Here is a 16484-nt window from a genome sequence, read left to right as displayed (position 1 = left end):
TCAGCAGCAAGTCTAGGTGTCCTTTGCTCTCTTCCTTTAAGGGGTCGAACCCCTTTTCCTGGGACCCCGTCCCAGACCAGGGGGTTCAAACGTTTCCCCCCCCCAGTATCCCGTTTTCCCAGTGGGTTGTATAGGAAAACTATCGGCTCCCTTGAGGGGTCCAAACCCCTCCCTGGGACCATCCCAGCCACCCGGGGTTTTTTACAACCCCTTTTTCCTCTGGGATCCCGTCCCAATCACCCGGGGGTCACATTCACACTTTTTATCTTTTGCTTCACCTCTGTGCTAGCCGTTTCCCTTGTGAGATAACGAACAGCATGAGAAGCCACACCACACTCACTTCACCAGTCTGGGGTATCCAGCCAGTGTCCCATTCACACAGCACACAGACCCCCCTTTTAACCCGCTCCCCTGAGAATTACTCACAACCATTTTCTTCCTCAGGTTCTTCGTGCACGAGGTTTTTATGGAGCAAAAATACTGCAGTTTTAGGGAGCCTTTTCCCTTTTCCTTACTTGCTTTTTTCTTTCTCCTTGCTTGTCTCTTTGGATGTTTACCTGCAATCCCCAATTCTCACCAGGAAAAACAAAGTTTTGGGCCGCCAAAAACCCAGGCGGGGCGCCTCCCTCGCTCTGTATTTCCTGGGGTTTCAGGGTCGAGGTATATCCCGGCAAGAGCCCCCAAATTGTGAAAAACGAGGTTCACTTTTTAGTAAATTTTAAGGAATATGTTTAATAAAATAATTAAGACAATTATGAGATAAGAAAAAAACCAAGAACGGCCGGCTGGGTGACTTGGCATTCAGCCAAGTCCACACCTTGCTTTCTCAGAGACACTCGTTAAATACCCTTCTTGTTATATCGATATATGAAATTCCATAAACTAGTTTCCATATTCCAGGAACTGCCCTGCATGGTCCCTCCTTGGATCCGCCTTTTTAGAGCATGCGTGTTTCGTGGCTGTGTCCTTCTTATCACGTCCAGCTTGGGCCTTGGTCTGTGCTTGCTGCGGGTGATAGATGCTGATAGTTGGTGTTATCAGTAGCAGAGTCTTCTTTACATGTTCACTGGATGTTATCCCAACCAAACAGACAGTTTAAGCAGCTGCTACATCAACTACTCCCTTTATATCTAGTCTTACCAATAGCAGAAATAAACTTATATCTTTATATCCTTATTATGTTATTAATCATATAGCACACATCTTGCGAAAAGCCAATTTTATAATACACACATATAACAAATTATATGCTCAATTAATTTTCCTGCTTGAGGTGGATGGTGCTCACTTAATAAACAGCAAATCCATACTTTTATTTTCATGCTTTTGCTTTTTTTTAATGGTAGAGCTTTATATAGAATAAGCTGCATTTTCTGGTCTTCTCTCCTGCAATCAGCACAATATGCTATGAATTTGTTTTTATTATGTAGCAAAATAGGAAGCAGTTTATTTTATTTTGAGAAGCATACAAATAACCATTTCTCATGCAGTAAACAACTGAGTAGGTATGGAAGCTTCTGAGTCATATGCGTTTACTCAATTACATCAAACTGCTTAACAAGCTACTGTGCATTTCTATTATTTCTTTCACAGCTGTTTAATTCTTTCTTCCTATCCTGGTTGGACATTCAGGTTTTTACAGAATGGGATACACTGGTAGTCATCATTGGCCAACTGTAAAATTGAATTAATGTGATTAAGTTAATACCATGGTTCAAGTCTGTGAAAGAGGCAGGGATAAAATGTGTTTTATCACAGGTCAGTCATCTGGGGTTTTTATGGTCACATTTGGCTTCTTTAACCATAAGATTAGTCTTGCTTATCTTGCAACATTGCCACATTTATTATCCTGCAAATTCTACAATTACTAGTTGTAGTACAGGTCATGCATTCACAGCACTCTTAGTCATAACACCACCTTTATTCAACCTGGGAGCATTTCCACCCTTGCACTAATCAGAAATATGTCCTCAGACAAGAATGAGTCCATGATACTTTTAATTAAAAGTAATTCTCATCACTTTTTTTTAACAGTTTTTAATTATAAGTATCATGGACTCATCAATGAGTCCATGATACTTTTAATAAAAATTGTATCATAGGACTGCTTACCATGGAGAAGTATAGTTTTCAAGGAAGCAGTGAAGCTTCAAACTACCGATTGCAAAAGTTGATTGGTTGAGTGATGGAAAGAGTCACTCCATATCTTGTTCTTTATATTATATCCTTCCTGTAATGTGTCCCACTAGGGACACAGATTAGATTCCACAGATTAGGTTTCCAGCTCTCTCCTAAATAGGAGTTGATATCTTTTTTTGTTTCTTGTTGGAGTTAACCACTGGCTGGCACTAATTGCTTATCAACATTATATGTAAACACTCTCTTTTTTTTCTATAGGTTCTTCCAAAATTTAGTATGCTTCTTTCATAGGTAATCCTGCATTCTCTAACTGTGAAATTAATCTGTGTATATAAGCTTACACAAAGTACTGTTCATCCTCATTTAGGATGTAGGATAATATGAAAAGCATGAAACTGAAAGTTTTCTATGTAGCAGTGAATTTTTCTATGACAGTTGGAAAATAATGTATGAAATTTAAATCTGTATGATTGTTATATTTTAATAGTTTTCTCTTTTGTTTTTATTTCAATCATAGGAAGCACTAACTTTAATTGAGCAAGTTGAAGCTGAACAAAGTGCATTGTATCGCAGTCTCAAGGAAGCTATGAGCTGCAAGAAAAAAAGCAGGACTCCTCCTCCTCCTCTGTTACTTTCTAGATCACATTGCTCCATGACATTTAAACCAGCCCCGTTTGATTCAGATATTCAGGTAATGTTTTTCATGATGACTACCTAAGAAATAACTAAACCATAAACAAGAGCAAAATTTGTTTCAGTAGTGCTATACCAAAACATTTTTCTTTGTTCCTGAGAGGATCGTGTTATTCTGACTTAATTAAGTATCTCTTTTTTCTTCCTCTGTGAGTCAGTTTTCCTCTGTGACTCACTGTTTTGAGCTTCACATTTGCATGAGACTTTCTTAATCTTACGTGTCTTGTCCCTTGGTGTTTCTGTTGTCTAATACTTACTTATTCCACTTATCAAAAGTTAATTTTCTTGCTTAGGGCTTAACATACTCCTAGTTACCCTCTGAAGAGAGGCAAGACTGTTGCATAATGTGATGCAAAAAGTACCACACTGAAGTCTCTGTTAATGAAGTGTTGAAGTGACATAGTTCATGTGGAAATAATCCACTTTCTGTTGGACACGCAGAGTCACAGGACTATGCGGATCATAGGGGGTATTGGGAGAGGTCTCTTGTCCAACCTTCTGCTTGAAGTAGGGTTGGCTGTGAGACTAAACCAGTTTGCTCAGAGCTTTATGCAGTCACTTCTGGAAACTTCCAGGAATGGAGAGAGCTTCTCTGGAAAGTGTGATCCAACAGGGCAATGTGTTCATAGAAAACTTTTTTCCTCATGTACAGTTAGAGTCTCCCTTGCTTCAATTTATGTCTGTTGTTTTCCCTTCTCGTATCATGCACTAATGCGAAAAGTAAATGGCATCTACTCCTCTCCCTTCCTCTGCTAATCAAGTAATTTTATCACAGAGGCCAGTCATGGGGGTCAGCCCTGATTTGTCCTTGGTAAATCCCTTCTGACTGTTCTAAATCATTTTATTATCCTTCCCTTGTCCAGAAAGGATTCAAACAGGCTGAAGGATGAAAAATAAACTGTTTGCAGTTTTCTTGAGAGAGAAATTTTCGTAGGGATTTTGCAAGCTTCTTCAAAATAATCATGTGTATACACCCAGTAGAAACTCAAATCTTATTAATAGTGGTAAGAATGTTTCTGTGAACAGTTGTTTCATAACCTGCAGGTTTAATTGCAGGTTTATTAGTGAATTTCAGATAGTTTAATTAGAGAAAAAATTATCATTTTTGTCCTTACTGAATCTAAAATAAATTTTTTAAAAAAATCGTTAAAATTTAGTAGTTAATTTGTTTTAGTATGTGTTCAAACTTTATTTTGTTTGATATAGAAGAGTGAATGCAGCATCTTGGGCCACTAGATGGCGAAGTGTGATTATTGTTCTTGTAACTTGAGCCCAGATAGTCTAGAAATTTTTTTCTGACGTTAACACGTAGCTGTCGAGCTGACAGGAAAGGTATTTTTTTAATGTAGAAGTTAATAACTGAATACTTATTATTTAGTTAGTTTCTTAGGATAAATATGTGCCTAGGATTAAATTAGGCATATATAGTTCTTGTACTAGGAGTCAAAATACCTGTGAAATTTTCAGATCTTAAGGCTCATTTTCTGAAAATAATCTCAATTCAATAACACCTTGTGAAAAACAGTCAACAGGGAAACAACAACAAATGTCATTATTTAGACTTCCCTGAGGCCTTTATTATGGTCCCACATGACATGCTGATCTCCAGATTGAAGAGACATGGATTTGATGGATGAATAGCCATTCAGTGGATGAGGAATTGCCTGGATGGACACAGCCAGAGAGTTGTGGCCCATGGCTCTATGTCCAGGTAGTGGAAGGTGATGAGTGGAGTCCCTCAGAGCTCACTTTTGGGACTGATGCTCTTCAGTACCTTCATCGATGACAGACAGTGAGATTGAGGGCAGCCTCAGCAGGTTTGATGACAGGAAGCTGAGCTCTGCAGTTGACACAACAGAAGGAAAGGATGTCATACCTGCATTTATTTTGCCTGATATTAAGGATCTGTCCTCAAGTAGTTTGCTAAATTGGAACCCAATGCCAACTTTAGAAGAATACCATTGCAGGGATCAAATAATGGATCTAGATGACTTTAAATCTACAACTTTTAGTGTTTGTACTTTGGGATAGCTTTGAGGAATAGGGTAACTCAGGGTGGGGTTAGGATTATGGAGAATCATTTGTTTTTATTGCCGCTAGTAGTATATCTAGTTTTCCAGCTAAATAAATTAATCAATGTTTTTAGTGAAATTAGACTATACTTTTTTATAACTAGGCTGAGTTTTTTGCAGGGACTGTTTTCACAAAATTCACACATTCTACATTAGGCAAAAATTGGAAATAATACTGTGCATCAAGTAATTTTCTTCTCATTTTCTTCAAAGGTTTCATGGTACTGTATTTTGGGCTGTGTAGCAGGAGGAAGTACTACAAAAGTAAGGTTAAATAGCAATAAACTTCAAAATACAGGTGAACAGGTAAGACAGAGGTAAAACTTGTTTAGGTAATTATCTCTTCCTCTAAAAAACCCCAATTCTCTATATCTTTCTATCGGACACCTTTTAAAATCATGTAACTGGCTAAGCCTTTGGCAAACTCTTCTATCTTTACACCAATAAACTTCCAGGAGTCTTTTCTGAATAAGAAATTAAATTACTCAAAAGTTCAAGTTAAACAAATCTGTTCCTTGTTATAATTATGGTTTTTTGGGTAATATCTAAGAAATGCAAAAGTAAAAGAAAGTTTAATGCAGTATTTCTGAAGTGTAGTCTAGACACTATTTCCAGGAAGTCAAAAATAAAAATTATAAACAGATAAAAATTCATTATTCTTCTTAATTGTGTAACTTCTATCAGCTATTTCTTCTAAACAAGACATTGCCTTACTTAATTCTGGCTGCATGATAATATAACTTTTTAAATAACCTTCACATTGAGATACAGTTTATTTCTAGGTTCATGCTCTTTCCCTTTCATTCTGTGAACATGTGGTATGGTGAATCATCCCACGCATCTTTAATTACTTGTGACTGATCATATTGACTGTGTTGGTACTCCTACATTATTTGTTCATTACAGTTTGAGCCTGTTGTTCTTATTGGGTTGGTTTGCATTTTTAGATAGATTTTTTCTTTGAATCACATTCTGGTGTTTCTGCACAAACTGAGAAAGTTCTGGTTTTCATTCACTCATGCCTGCTATTGCATTGTCTTCCTATATGACAACAATGAACCATCCAAATACTGTGCATTTTGTGATTTAGGAAAGGAGCACAAAAGCTTCAGCATGTCTTAATCTGATTTTTCTGTAGTTTAACACCTCAGTGATCACCTCAGTGATAATTTTTACATCTGGGAATCTTTATGAAGAGTTCTGTTCTTTTCTGGGCAGGTCTCTTGTGCTTTGTGAACAGAAGAATGTGAGCAGAAGGATGATCTCAACCTCTTTTGCCTGTTCTTTCAGTCTTTCCTGGCTTTGTAAGCAAGCTCTATACCAACACTGATAGACTTGTGTTTGGTGATGGAGAGGGAATCTTCCCCTTTGCATCTGTTCCCCTGGCTCCTTTCCTTAAAGGAAAATGTATGAAAAGAGAAGGTGTGTATAGATACTGGCAGTAGAGGCTTTGATGTTATTCCTGATACTCAGATCATCAAATCCACAAAACCAAGCTTCCTGTAACATTTAGCAAATTAGTTTCAATATTCCATCCTTAATTCACCATCAGGTGAATTAAGTGTTTGACAGGTGACTTTCACCCCACTGCCAGCTGTTTTTTCTGTGAATTTGCTGCAGTCCATCTAAGCCACTGACCATGTTAGCTCTGACAGGCACTGGAGACACACAGACCTGAGGTTAACGATAGGCCTCTGCAGTGGAACTTCTGTTTACATTAGGATGTGCTTTTGCAAAATGCTGATCTGCAGACAATCTCTATCTGCCGACTCCAAGAAAAAAGTTTAGAGTTCTTGGGGAATCACATAATCTATCAACTCATCATAAAGGGATGTTGCAGACTGCTATACACATATTTCTGGTCTGCTGGTTCAGGATTCAGGCCCAGCATCTGAAGGGGTTTCACTTGTTCAGAAGTCTCCTTATGAAGGACAGACTGTTTGAATAAGAGCATTGTTTTGATGCTGTGTTATGATGATCTCAATTCTCATGTTATCTTTCCATCACTGCACTTGTTTCTTGTTTCAAGACACTTGAAGTCTTCAAATCTTCCTTGTGCAAGTCATGTTAACACAGAGAGAATGGTGGAAAAATCTTAGGGGTGAGCCATGATGTTAAAGTGCAGGTATACAATTACTTGAAGGAAAAATTAAGATCTTGAAAGTATGTTGTTTGTTTCACAGACTCCAAAGTGTTGTTAATAGTGCTGGGAGGTCCAGGGATATCTCTGCCTACATCTGATACAGAAGGAGGCATGTATAAAGGAGAGCAGTATGGTCATTGTCTGGAGGCACAGCTCAGGGACAGAATGTTTCAGCTCAGTGACTCCAAGCATGGACAATCACTGTGTGAATGTTCAAATGGACACAAGTATCTTATAAAAACATCAGGTCCTGGTACTTAACTGTTCTCTTAGGTTATGTGTTTGGTGTATGCATCAGCATTCCAGAGAAAATGGATGCTTTTTTTCACCTATCATTTCATTGTTTTCTCATAGTTTTCAAGAATTTAATCCAAGAATCTAGTACATGACATACTGTTCATCTGGATTGTACTTTGATTTTATCCAAGACCATTAAATAGTTTGTTTAATAATAAAAGTTTAGAATTTGAGATTTTTTTTGGTATGTACAGTGCGTGTAACTAGAAAATTATTTTTATTGGTAGATACCGGCAGATGGGAAAATTCTCTTAGAAGTACAAGGGTTGGATGCCAATGAGAAATACATATTTGCCGTCGCAGCATATTCTTCAGATGGAAAACTTATTGGGGATGCCATTGGGCAAATGACCAAGCCAATCCTTGCCTATCCACCCCTTTCTGCTACTACTGTTCGAGCATATCTAACTCAGGTAGGGTTAGGTTATATGTTAATGGACATATATTAGGTTATATGGTAATGGACACCTACTTTCATTTGGTTGTAATTACTTGTTTTCAGTGGTTGTTCTAAAACTGCATCTGGTAACAGCTTGAGACCTTCTTGCCAAAATCTCGATAAGCACAAATCACAATTTTACTATAAAAATAGTAGTAGTATCTAAGTAATTTGATTCTTAATTTGAAATTATCAGAATTGTCAGGTTTAAGTGGAAAGAACTCAGATTCTTACCCATATCTGTTTAACAGACATTTAACTTAACTGCATTTTTCTTTTTTTTAAATAATTTGTTTGGTTTTTTTTCATTTTTGTGGTAGAGACTAAGTACTAGAAATCATCCTGTTAGTCATTATGGAATAAAAAATATTATTGAACTTAGCAGGTATCAAAACCAACCATTTTCATATTGAAATTAATTTTGTAGTATCTTGTAAAAGACCACAATGGTTGTCAGATAATTATAATCTTCTTTGTTCTTACTAAAGGATATTTAAAACAGATTGTGACACAGAGAAAAGTGAAATTGTCTGGCCCTATAGATAGATCATGGAGAACAGTTAGAACCTTTCCTAAAATATTCCAGCGTAAGATGTATCCACATGAATTTATGCCTACTTATTTGGCTTAGTTTACATCCCGTTATTCAGAGCAGGAGGGCATTCTGCAGCATTAGCAAAAGGAAAATGAGCCTAGATGGATTTGTATGCCTTCAAAAACTGTATCACAATGCCTGTAAAATTTTCCACACAGGGCTGTTAGAGCATTGGTCAGCAGTCAAGGAACTCCTTTGTTTTCTCTGATGTTGAATCTGAACTACACTAATATTGATAGGATCTGATTGTTGCTACATGTATTTTATTCAACTATGCTGGAATATTCTTAGAGAAATTGTAAATTTACATGCTGTGGGGAGGGAGTTTTAAAACCTTATTTTTCCTATAATTTTATCTGGCTTGGTTATTTCATGAGCGTGTCAACTCACTGTTTGTTTCTTTTGTAGGTAGCCTATCAGACGGGCAACTTTAGATTAGCCAGAGCAGCATTTTCACCAATGTGGGATTACTTTGTTTCAGATTCTTCTTCACTTCCTCCCAACGCAGCTGTTATTTCTGCAAGTAGTAATTTGACTATATCTGAAAAAAGGTAATTGGTGAAACAAAATTAGAATAATAGTTAATTAATTATCTATAATTATTTTCTTATTATAGATGTGCACGTTTTATTTAGAAGAGCTCCAAGTTGCAGAATTTTGTTCAGGCTTGTGATATGAAAAATGTTCTGAAAAAAAAGGTTTATAATTAGCAGAGGACTTTTGTTATTTATGGAACTGCTAACATTTGCAAACCTAATTCTTTTTAATGGCTGTTTTCTTAAGATAATTGTGAAACATTTCTAAAGTGGGTAATAGTTTTGTGTGATGCATTTTCATATGCAAAATGTAGTGTATACACTGGGTTTTTGACTTTCCAATTAAGGGAGCAATAGATCTCAGAAACTGTGAACATTTTGTCAAGAACACCAACCAAAATAGGCACATGCTTGCTAATTTTGTTTTGGGGTGACTATATAATGTGCCAATAATCTTTGCATATGCTAAAGGGCTTTAGAGATATGTAAAATTAATCTTTCATGAAATAAATTAAAATGTTCAACTATAATGGTCAACCATAATTATATAAGTTTTTCATTGCCCAGCTAGAAATTCTGTGGTTACTTTTACTGAAATTCAATAGATCCAGTTTTGGAAATACATCAAAACTGAATTTATTCCCAGATAAAAGAATTTTTTATGGAATAACAGACATGAAATATTATAAGAAAATAGTTTTATATGTAAATCAGCTATTTATGATTTGATAATGAATTAACATCCAATATAACAGAATGTCTGGCCTTCAAGTGCCACCATGTGTCTGATACCAGGCATGTAAATGCATCAGGGGTTTTGATGTTAAATGCCATATGCCATAGCTGTAGCAGCACTTGGGATTTACACACAGCCTATGGACTGCAGTGATACTGGCAGATAATTGCTATAATCCTGTTTCATGACTATGTGGGGTTTTTTAATCTATCCCTGGCCTTGGCAACAAAGCAGGAATAGTCATTGTGCTTTTTTTCTGCTTTTGTTTTGTCATTACTATTTTTTTCATAAGCAATTTTTTAAACACATTTAGACCTGGAGATAACATTGTAATGAGTCTATTTTGAGATAAATCAGATGAAGACAGAAAATTTTAAGCAGCTGTGAAAAGCAGTTTCAGGAATTTTGAATTTTGCTTTTCTGATGGTTAAGTCCAAGCTGCTTTTTTTTTTTTTTTTTTTTTTTTTTTTTTTTTTTTTTTTTTAATTTCAATTAACATGGAAGATCCTCTCAGCTGCGGTGTCAGGCAATTTCAGTTTTACTGAGCAGTAAGTAAGGAATTGGACTCACTAAAGGGGCAGCAGAGGGAGCCTGAAGGAAAGGCAACTTGTGTTTCCAGTCAGAAACCGTGGTGGTGGTATCTTGGTAAAGTCAAGTGTGTGAATGTGTCTATTTGATCTTCCTTCTCGAGTTTCAGTCTCTTTCAGGGAATACAATTGAGGAGAAGAAGAAATTTATTTCTTGTATTTCAAAACCATAGGATTTTTCCTGTAACAAAACTATTAAAAATATTCGAGCACAAATGCCCCTCTGTCCCCAGGGAAGGAAAAAACACCCAGAAAATATCTTGACAGAAAAGCAGGCAAAAGAAAATAGATTCTTTTGAGACTTGTAATACAAGACATAAGTGTTGAAAAGGAGTATGTTAGTAATACTTAGTAATGGACTTCACAACTCTGTGTATCATCAAAATACAGAAGAACAATGTGTAAAACGAGACAATGAAAATAAATAAACTGTAGCACCTGAAGTTTTCAAAGACAGTCCAAAATTAGTTTCACTGGATTAGTTAGATAATACAAATAAGGAAAACTTGTCTTAGATTAGGATAAGTGGATAGCAATTTCAAATGAAGTAGCATTTTTATTTATTTGGTTTTGAATTTAGAATTTGTTAGCAATTTTTTCAGTTTTGTATGTAACTCTTATTTCCAGAAGAAGTTATATTAATCCTTTTTGTCCATAATTTTAAAACTAAAGAGTTTATTTTGTTATAATGCAGTGCCAGACATGCAAGATCTGAATCATAATTAACGTGCCTTTACTGTTCTTTTGCTTTTGTATTTTGTAGGTTATGTTTTGAAGCTGTATCTCAGATTTCTCCTATTACCTTGCACCACTTTTTGAGGAGTATATTTGCTGTTTCTGACATTAATGTCGTGGAAGGAGCACTCTTCTGTGATTCCATCTGTTCCAATGAGATATTTTATAAGGAGCAAGTATGTGTGGTTTAAAATAATACACTGGATTTGATTTTACTTTTTCATCAGCTTTATTTCATCATTGCAAGATAGACGTGGCAATCAACTAATCCTATTTGCAGGATACTCCATTTTCTGGGGGTTACATGGGTTTTCTTTCTGAAGTATTTCAGAAGCTGTTGGTTATTTATATTGTTCTGGAATGATGGTTTCTGAATCAGTTATTGGCTAATCCAAAGCCCACTGATTCCTACTGAGGAAGGATTTTTGAGTTCAGTGGTAGTAGACTATAAGAAAGAAATATAATAATTGTTATTTTTGTTCTATTAAGATCTACCTTGAATTTTTAATTTTAAACATTTATGCTATTTAATACATGTATTTTAATTAAAATGTGACTTCTTAAACAGAGTTTAATGTTTTTAATATACTAATATTTTATTTCAGAGTTTTTTATTATATAATGGCATGTTAATGACAAAAAACTCTCGTTCTTTTTTATTTGGATAGCCAAGGTTTGCCTCCTGTTTTATTGCATTCCTAGTCTATTCCTTTCTTTGCTGAAGTACTTGTAAAAAATGTGAGCAGTTGATTACTCAGTGCCTTTGCAAGATCGACTCTCACTTGCAAGGACTGCAACAGATAATTTGAAGGGAAAGGAAGGAATCATCCTTTGCTTTCCTACTCTGAGACGTTAACATGTGAAATTTCTACTCCACATAGTTTGCGGTTACTAATCAGCCTCAATTTGTAAACTACATGGCCAAACAGAAGGCACAGTTAGATCAAGAGCAATTGTTAGCTTTAGTATCAGGAATATTTTTTTTTAATATACTTCTAACAGATGTCAATGTAAATTAATTTTTAAACTTTAATCTTACTTGCTGCTTATCCTGCTTTTTAAACTGCAATAACATCTGTCTTCTTCCACTTTTAAATGATTTAAACAACAGCATATTTAAATCAAAATATGTTTTCCTTTTACAGGTGGCTAGGTTAGCAGAATGTGAAAGAATGTCTGTGGCAATTGAACTTAGCACCTGGTTGAACGATGCAAGTTACACCCTGCAGGCTGTTGTACAATGTTATGGCCTTCTCGCCCCCTTTATTTATCACAAGATTTTTTTAGTGCCAGTAGTTCAGGTGAGAACATTTTAACACTAAGCAGCTGTCAGGTCCTGCAGTTGTAGTGATTCAAATTAAACTTGTAATAGGCAGTACAGCTAGAGAGCTAAATATCTAGGCTTTGCCTTCTTAATAGCTAACAGAAATGCTTTTTAAAGATTTATATGTTCCCAATGTATATAAATTCGGTGTAAGCTGCACACAGTCTGCTCTCAGATATGGTGAAGTAACTGCAGAATATTGATTGTTTCTTCAGGGTGATTTTTGGTGTTTAAACTGTAGCAGAATCTACAATGTAATTTCTACTTGAATGTTATTTGCAGATGGCAATTTTGAAAAATGAAAAACAGCATTTGCCTGTGTTTGTGGGGTTTTTTTTTGGTTTTGTTTTTGGTGTGTTTTTTTTTTGTTGTTGTTGTTTTGTTGTTGTTGTTTTTAATTCAGAATGTTTGCTGCATATACAGTTTTGATTTCTTCTTAAAGAAAAGAAGGCTATTCGGTCTTTTGATAATGCAGTCTTTAGTTTTCAGGCATGTGCTTCTTTCCAGAAGCAAGCACCTTCTCTTCAAAAACTGAGTACCTGAATCCTCTCCTGCCATTTATGAAGCAGCAGATGTGGTTTTTAGATTTAGCAAGCATACAGTAGAAACATGCAAATCTTTTTCCTGTAATTAGGTAGCCCTTTTAGGTAGCAGTAATAAGAGTATATTCTCTCTGTGAGAAAGGGTGAGGTGACTGCACTGCAGGTGAGGCAGCCTCTGAATATGGCAGACAGAGCAGGGTGCTGGTCAGAGGATCCACTGACAGTCCAGAGAACGTGAGGTTATTGGGCTGGCCCAGAGTCTGTGCAGGAGAAAAGGTCAGGAGATGCAGGAATTGAAGCCAGAGGCTGGAGACAAGGCTACAACACAGGTCCAAGGTCCATCCAGGAGAAAGAACTGAAGACCAGCACAGCAGTACCACAGCTCAAGCAAGGACTGAAGGCTTGTGCCTGAGCTTGATTTGCACTTTTGGGCCCCTGGGCAGAGCGTGTGAGGGGAAATCCCAAGTGAGGATGCTCAGGGAAGGACTACTGGGGGGTACTTAGGGCCCTGAGAAGTTTTCAGGAGTGCTTAGGAAAAAAAAAAAAATCATCTATATGAATGTGATAGTTTCTTGCTTTAGACATTGTTGGCTGTAGTGTCCTGCTAAAGGTACAGTAGCCACTGGAAAAGGCTCCTGTTTCAGATTTCTTAATTAAAGTAAAAAATTATTTAGCCACATGTTCTTTTCATTTCTGATGGACAAAATTGGGGAAAGAGGTATTTTATTTCTACAGCATACTGGGAATATTTTTTTTTCATTTGAAATTCTTGCCATCTCAATATATTTTTAAACAGTCCTCCAGTAGAATTATGTAATCTCACTGCATTAAACACTCTTGGATTCCATATTAATTAAATCAGCAAAAATATCCGTCCTGTATCTATATATTAATATCAGGGATTTTATGTGAACATGTCATTTATTCCAAAGGGCTGTGGTTGAAATCTTGACACAGTTCAATTAAATGAGAATGTTATTACTGGCATTTGTACAGCTGATGTTTTATCCTATTAATTATATTTCAAAATATTTTAAAAGTTCACCGTGAAATGCAATGGGCTGTTCAGAGGTACAAGCTTGTAAGTATGCTCCAAACTTTTAAAACTCCAAACTTTGTTTTAACCCTTGTATTTACAGATCCTCATTAAATGTTTGGCTGTTCTCCAAGAAATTCCAAGTGGTACTTTGCAGAGGAGACAGGAAGGATGTTATGAGAGTATCCAGCATATGATAGCTTGTACTTCCTATCATATAGCAAAGGTATGGTGTGTATTTTTGTGCTTACAGCTTAATTTGAGATATAGCTCTTGTCATTTGAGAAAAAAAGAAGGCAAGCTGGCCTTCAGAACAATATCTTAGAGAATCAGCAATCTTAAATAGTAAAGGCATACCAATATTTATTGGTATCTTTGAATCAGTGCATTTTTATAACAATGACATTTTGACTTTTTACTATTTATTCAGAAAATAGTCTGTAACTATTAGTCCGTGCCACATTTTATATCATTGTGTATATTTTTACATTTAAGGTAGTAGTATTTTCAGTAAGATGTATATGTAATATATAAGTTTAAAAGTTTATTTATTGCAAATAAGCCATATATGTAGTTTTATTCAGATTAGCATATCTGTGTTAGTTGCTAATTAGATACAAGAGACTTTATACTGTTTAGTCTTGCGCGATGGCAGAAATAAAAACACCTTGACTTTCAACCATAATATATATCTGTAGATGACATTTATGATTCAGATACTCAATCTATTTAGTGAGATAAGGAGAAACACGGTGCTGGATTTTCTTCCTCATGTGTAGAGACATGCTGCAGTTAATTACTTGCTATCATAAATGTATGATACTGAAAAAGTCAGCTTTTCTCTAGTTTTGGGTACACCTCAACTAAGAGCTCATACTGATACTGAGCTGTGACTAGTGATTTCAGAGATTCCCCTGTGCTGGTGAATCCTCAGCTTAGTCTTTATAGGAACTGAATGTCCATGCTTGCCTCTCAAGACCAGATAAGTATCAAATAACCCCAGAAATGGTCTGCAAGGCCAGCATGGCTGTGAGGCCAGGAGCCAAGGGCAATGCTGTGGCTGGCAGAGCAGCACCTGGTATTGAGGCTCAGCCAGGCATCCAGATTATCAGGTAAATTTGTGGTGAAGAAGCAGGTCAGATTTGAAGCTGGGAAGTCAGTCCACAGTTCAGGATAAGCCCTGATGAGGTGGCTAGGGTCAGACAGAGCCCAGCAGGCTGGTCTATCATGGTGGGAACAGTCTGAGGTCAAGCTTAGAAGTTGGTCTGTGGGCCAGGTGCCCAGTCTAGTGGATCCATTGCCACACCCAGGCATGACTTGGATCAAGCTGGAGACCAACATTCCTCCTGTATAGGAGCCAGCAGAGACAGTAGGCTGAGACTTGAGCTGAGAGGGAGCTCCTGGCCCTCTAGCCACAGTCCCCAGGTGAATGCTGTCTGGGCCAATAAAGCCTATTAGAAGCCTTGAAACCTTGATTAAGTGTCTGTTTGTTATTGGATTCCTCAGCTAAATGACTACCCCTTATATTGCTGATTTTTTTTTTCCTTAGAGATAGCATTTCAACAGGATAGCATACAGAATAGCAAAGAGAATGAGTGAATTGCAAATGCTTCTCCTTAAAACATGGTATATGTTTTTCTTTTTAACTTACAGTCAGGTCATGTAGTGTGTTTATCCTAAGGTAATCCATACACTTAGGATCACAGAGGCAAAGATCCTAATGTGAAGTTATCTTGCACATAGGAGAAGCACTTGGGAATTTAGAGTTCTATCTAAAGAAGATAAAGCTATCTAAAAACATTTGCTACACTGTTAATTTATAAATTTTGTAATTTAAAAATAAATTTCAACAGTCCTTTCACTAATACAGTTGGGATTTTAAAATGTGCACTTTATACCAGAGAGGTAAATGAGGATCATTTAGTTCCCCTTTATGTTCTTTGAAAGCAGTACTGCCTGAGAACAAGGAAAGTGTCAATCACAGCAATAGATACTTCTGGGTAAATCTTTTCCATTCTCTGAGGGATAGGCTAAGCAGAAGTAGAACACATAGATGACATATCTGAAATTCCAATTATTTTACATGTCTACAGTCCTGGGTTTTTTATTAAAAGAAACTTGCATATTGAGGAATTGATTTCTATTTATAATATTCATGCATTTTGACAATTATAAGTAAACAGTAATGAAATATTGCATATTATGTAAACCAAAAAATGTGTAACAGATGATTCTTTCATAGGTACTACATTCATGGAATGAGTATGAACTTGCAGTAGTAATCATTAACTACGGAAAAAAATTGTTGATTTCACCAGAAGTTTCACCCGGCCTGTCAGGAGATGTGATAATTGAAGAAACACACACTGGCAAACCGGTAAAAGTAGTTTCTCTGGTTTTTACTTTTTCTTTTCTCTAAATTCTGTATTCCATTAATTTGAAGAGTAGATTTATTAATTTTTTTATTCTAGAATCATAGAGTGGTTTGGGTTGCAAGGGACCTTAAAGATCATCTAGCTCCCCACCCTAGCCTTGGGCAGGGACGCCTTCTACTGGATAGGGTTGCCCAGTGCCCCATCCAGCCTGGCCTTGAACACCTCCAAATATGGG

At 36.4% G+C, this 16484-nt stretch overlaps 1 protein-coding gene across 1 annotated transcript in view; it reads left to right on the top strand.

The window, feature by feature from the left end:
• CFAP54 (cilia and flagella associated protein 54) overlaps nt 1-16484 on the top strand; it is a 113760-nt gene that overhangs the window by 34754 nt on the left and 62522 nt on the right. The window contains exons 20-27 of the mRNA XM_083859805.1: nt 2657-2830; nt 5118-5210; nt 7572-7757; nt 8787-8929; nt 11001-11148; nt 12118-12273; nt 13978-14100; nt 16117-16257. Of these exons, the coding sequence (XP_083715931.1) occupies nt 2657-2830; nt 5118-5210; nt 7572-7757; nt 8787-8929; nt 11001-11148; nt 12118-12273; nt 13978-14100; nt 16117-16257 (1164 nt within the window). The remainder of the gene's footprint in view (nt 1-2656; nt 2831-5117; nt 5211-7571; nt 7758-8786; nt 8930-11000; nt 11149-12117; nt 12274-13977; nt 14101-16116; nt 16258-16484) is intronic.

Source organism: Zosterops lateralis (genome assembly GCF_965231275.1).
Source record: "Zosterops lateralis genome assembly, chromosome: 4".
NCBI classification, from domain to species: domain Eukaryota; kingdom Metazoa; phylum Chordata; class Aves; order Passeriformes; family Zosteropidae; genus Zosterops; species Zosterops lateralis.
The sequence above is the reverse complement of the archived record's forward strand: the minus strand, read 5'-3'. Positions and strand labels throughout refer to the sequence as shown.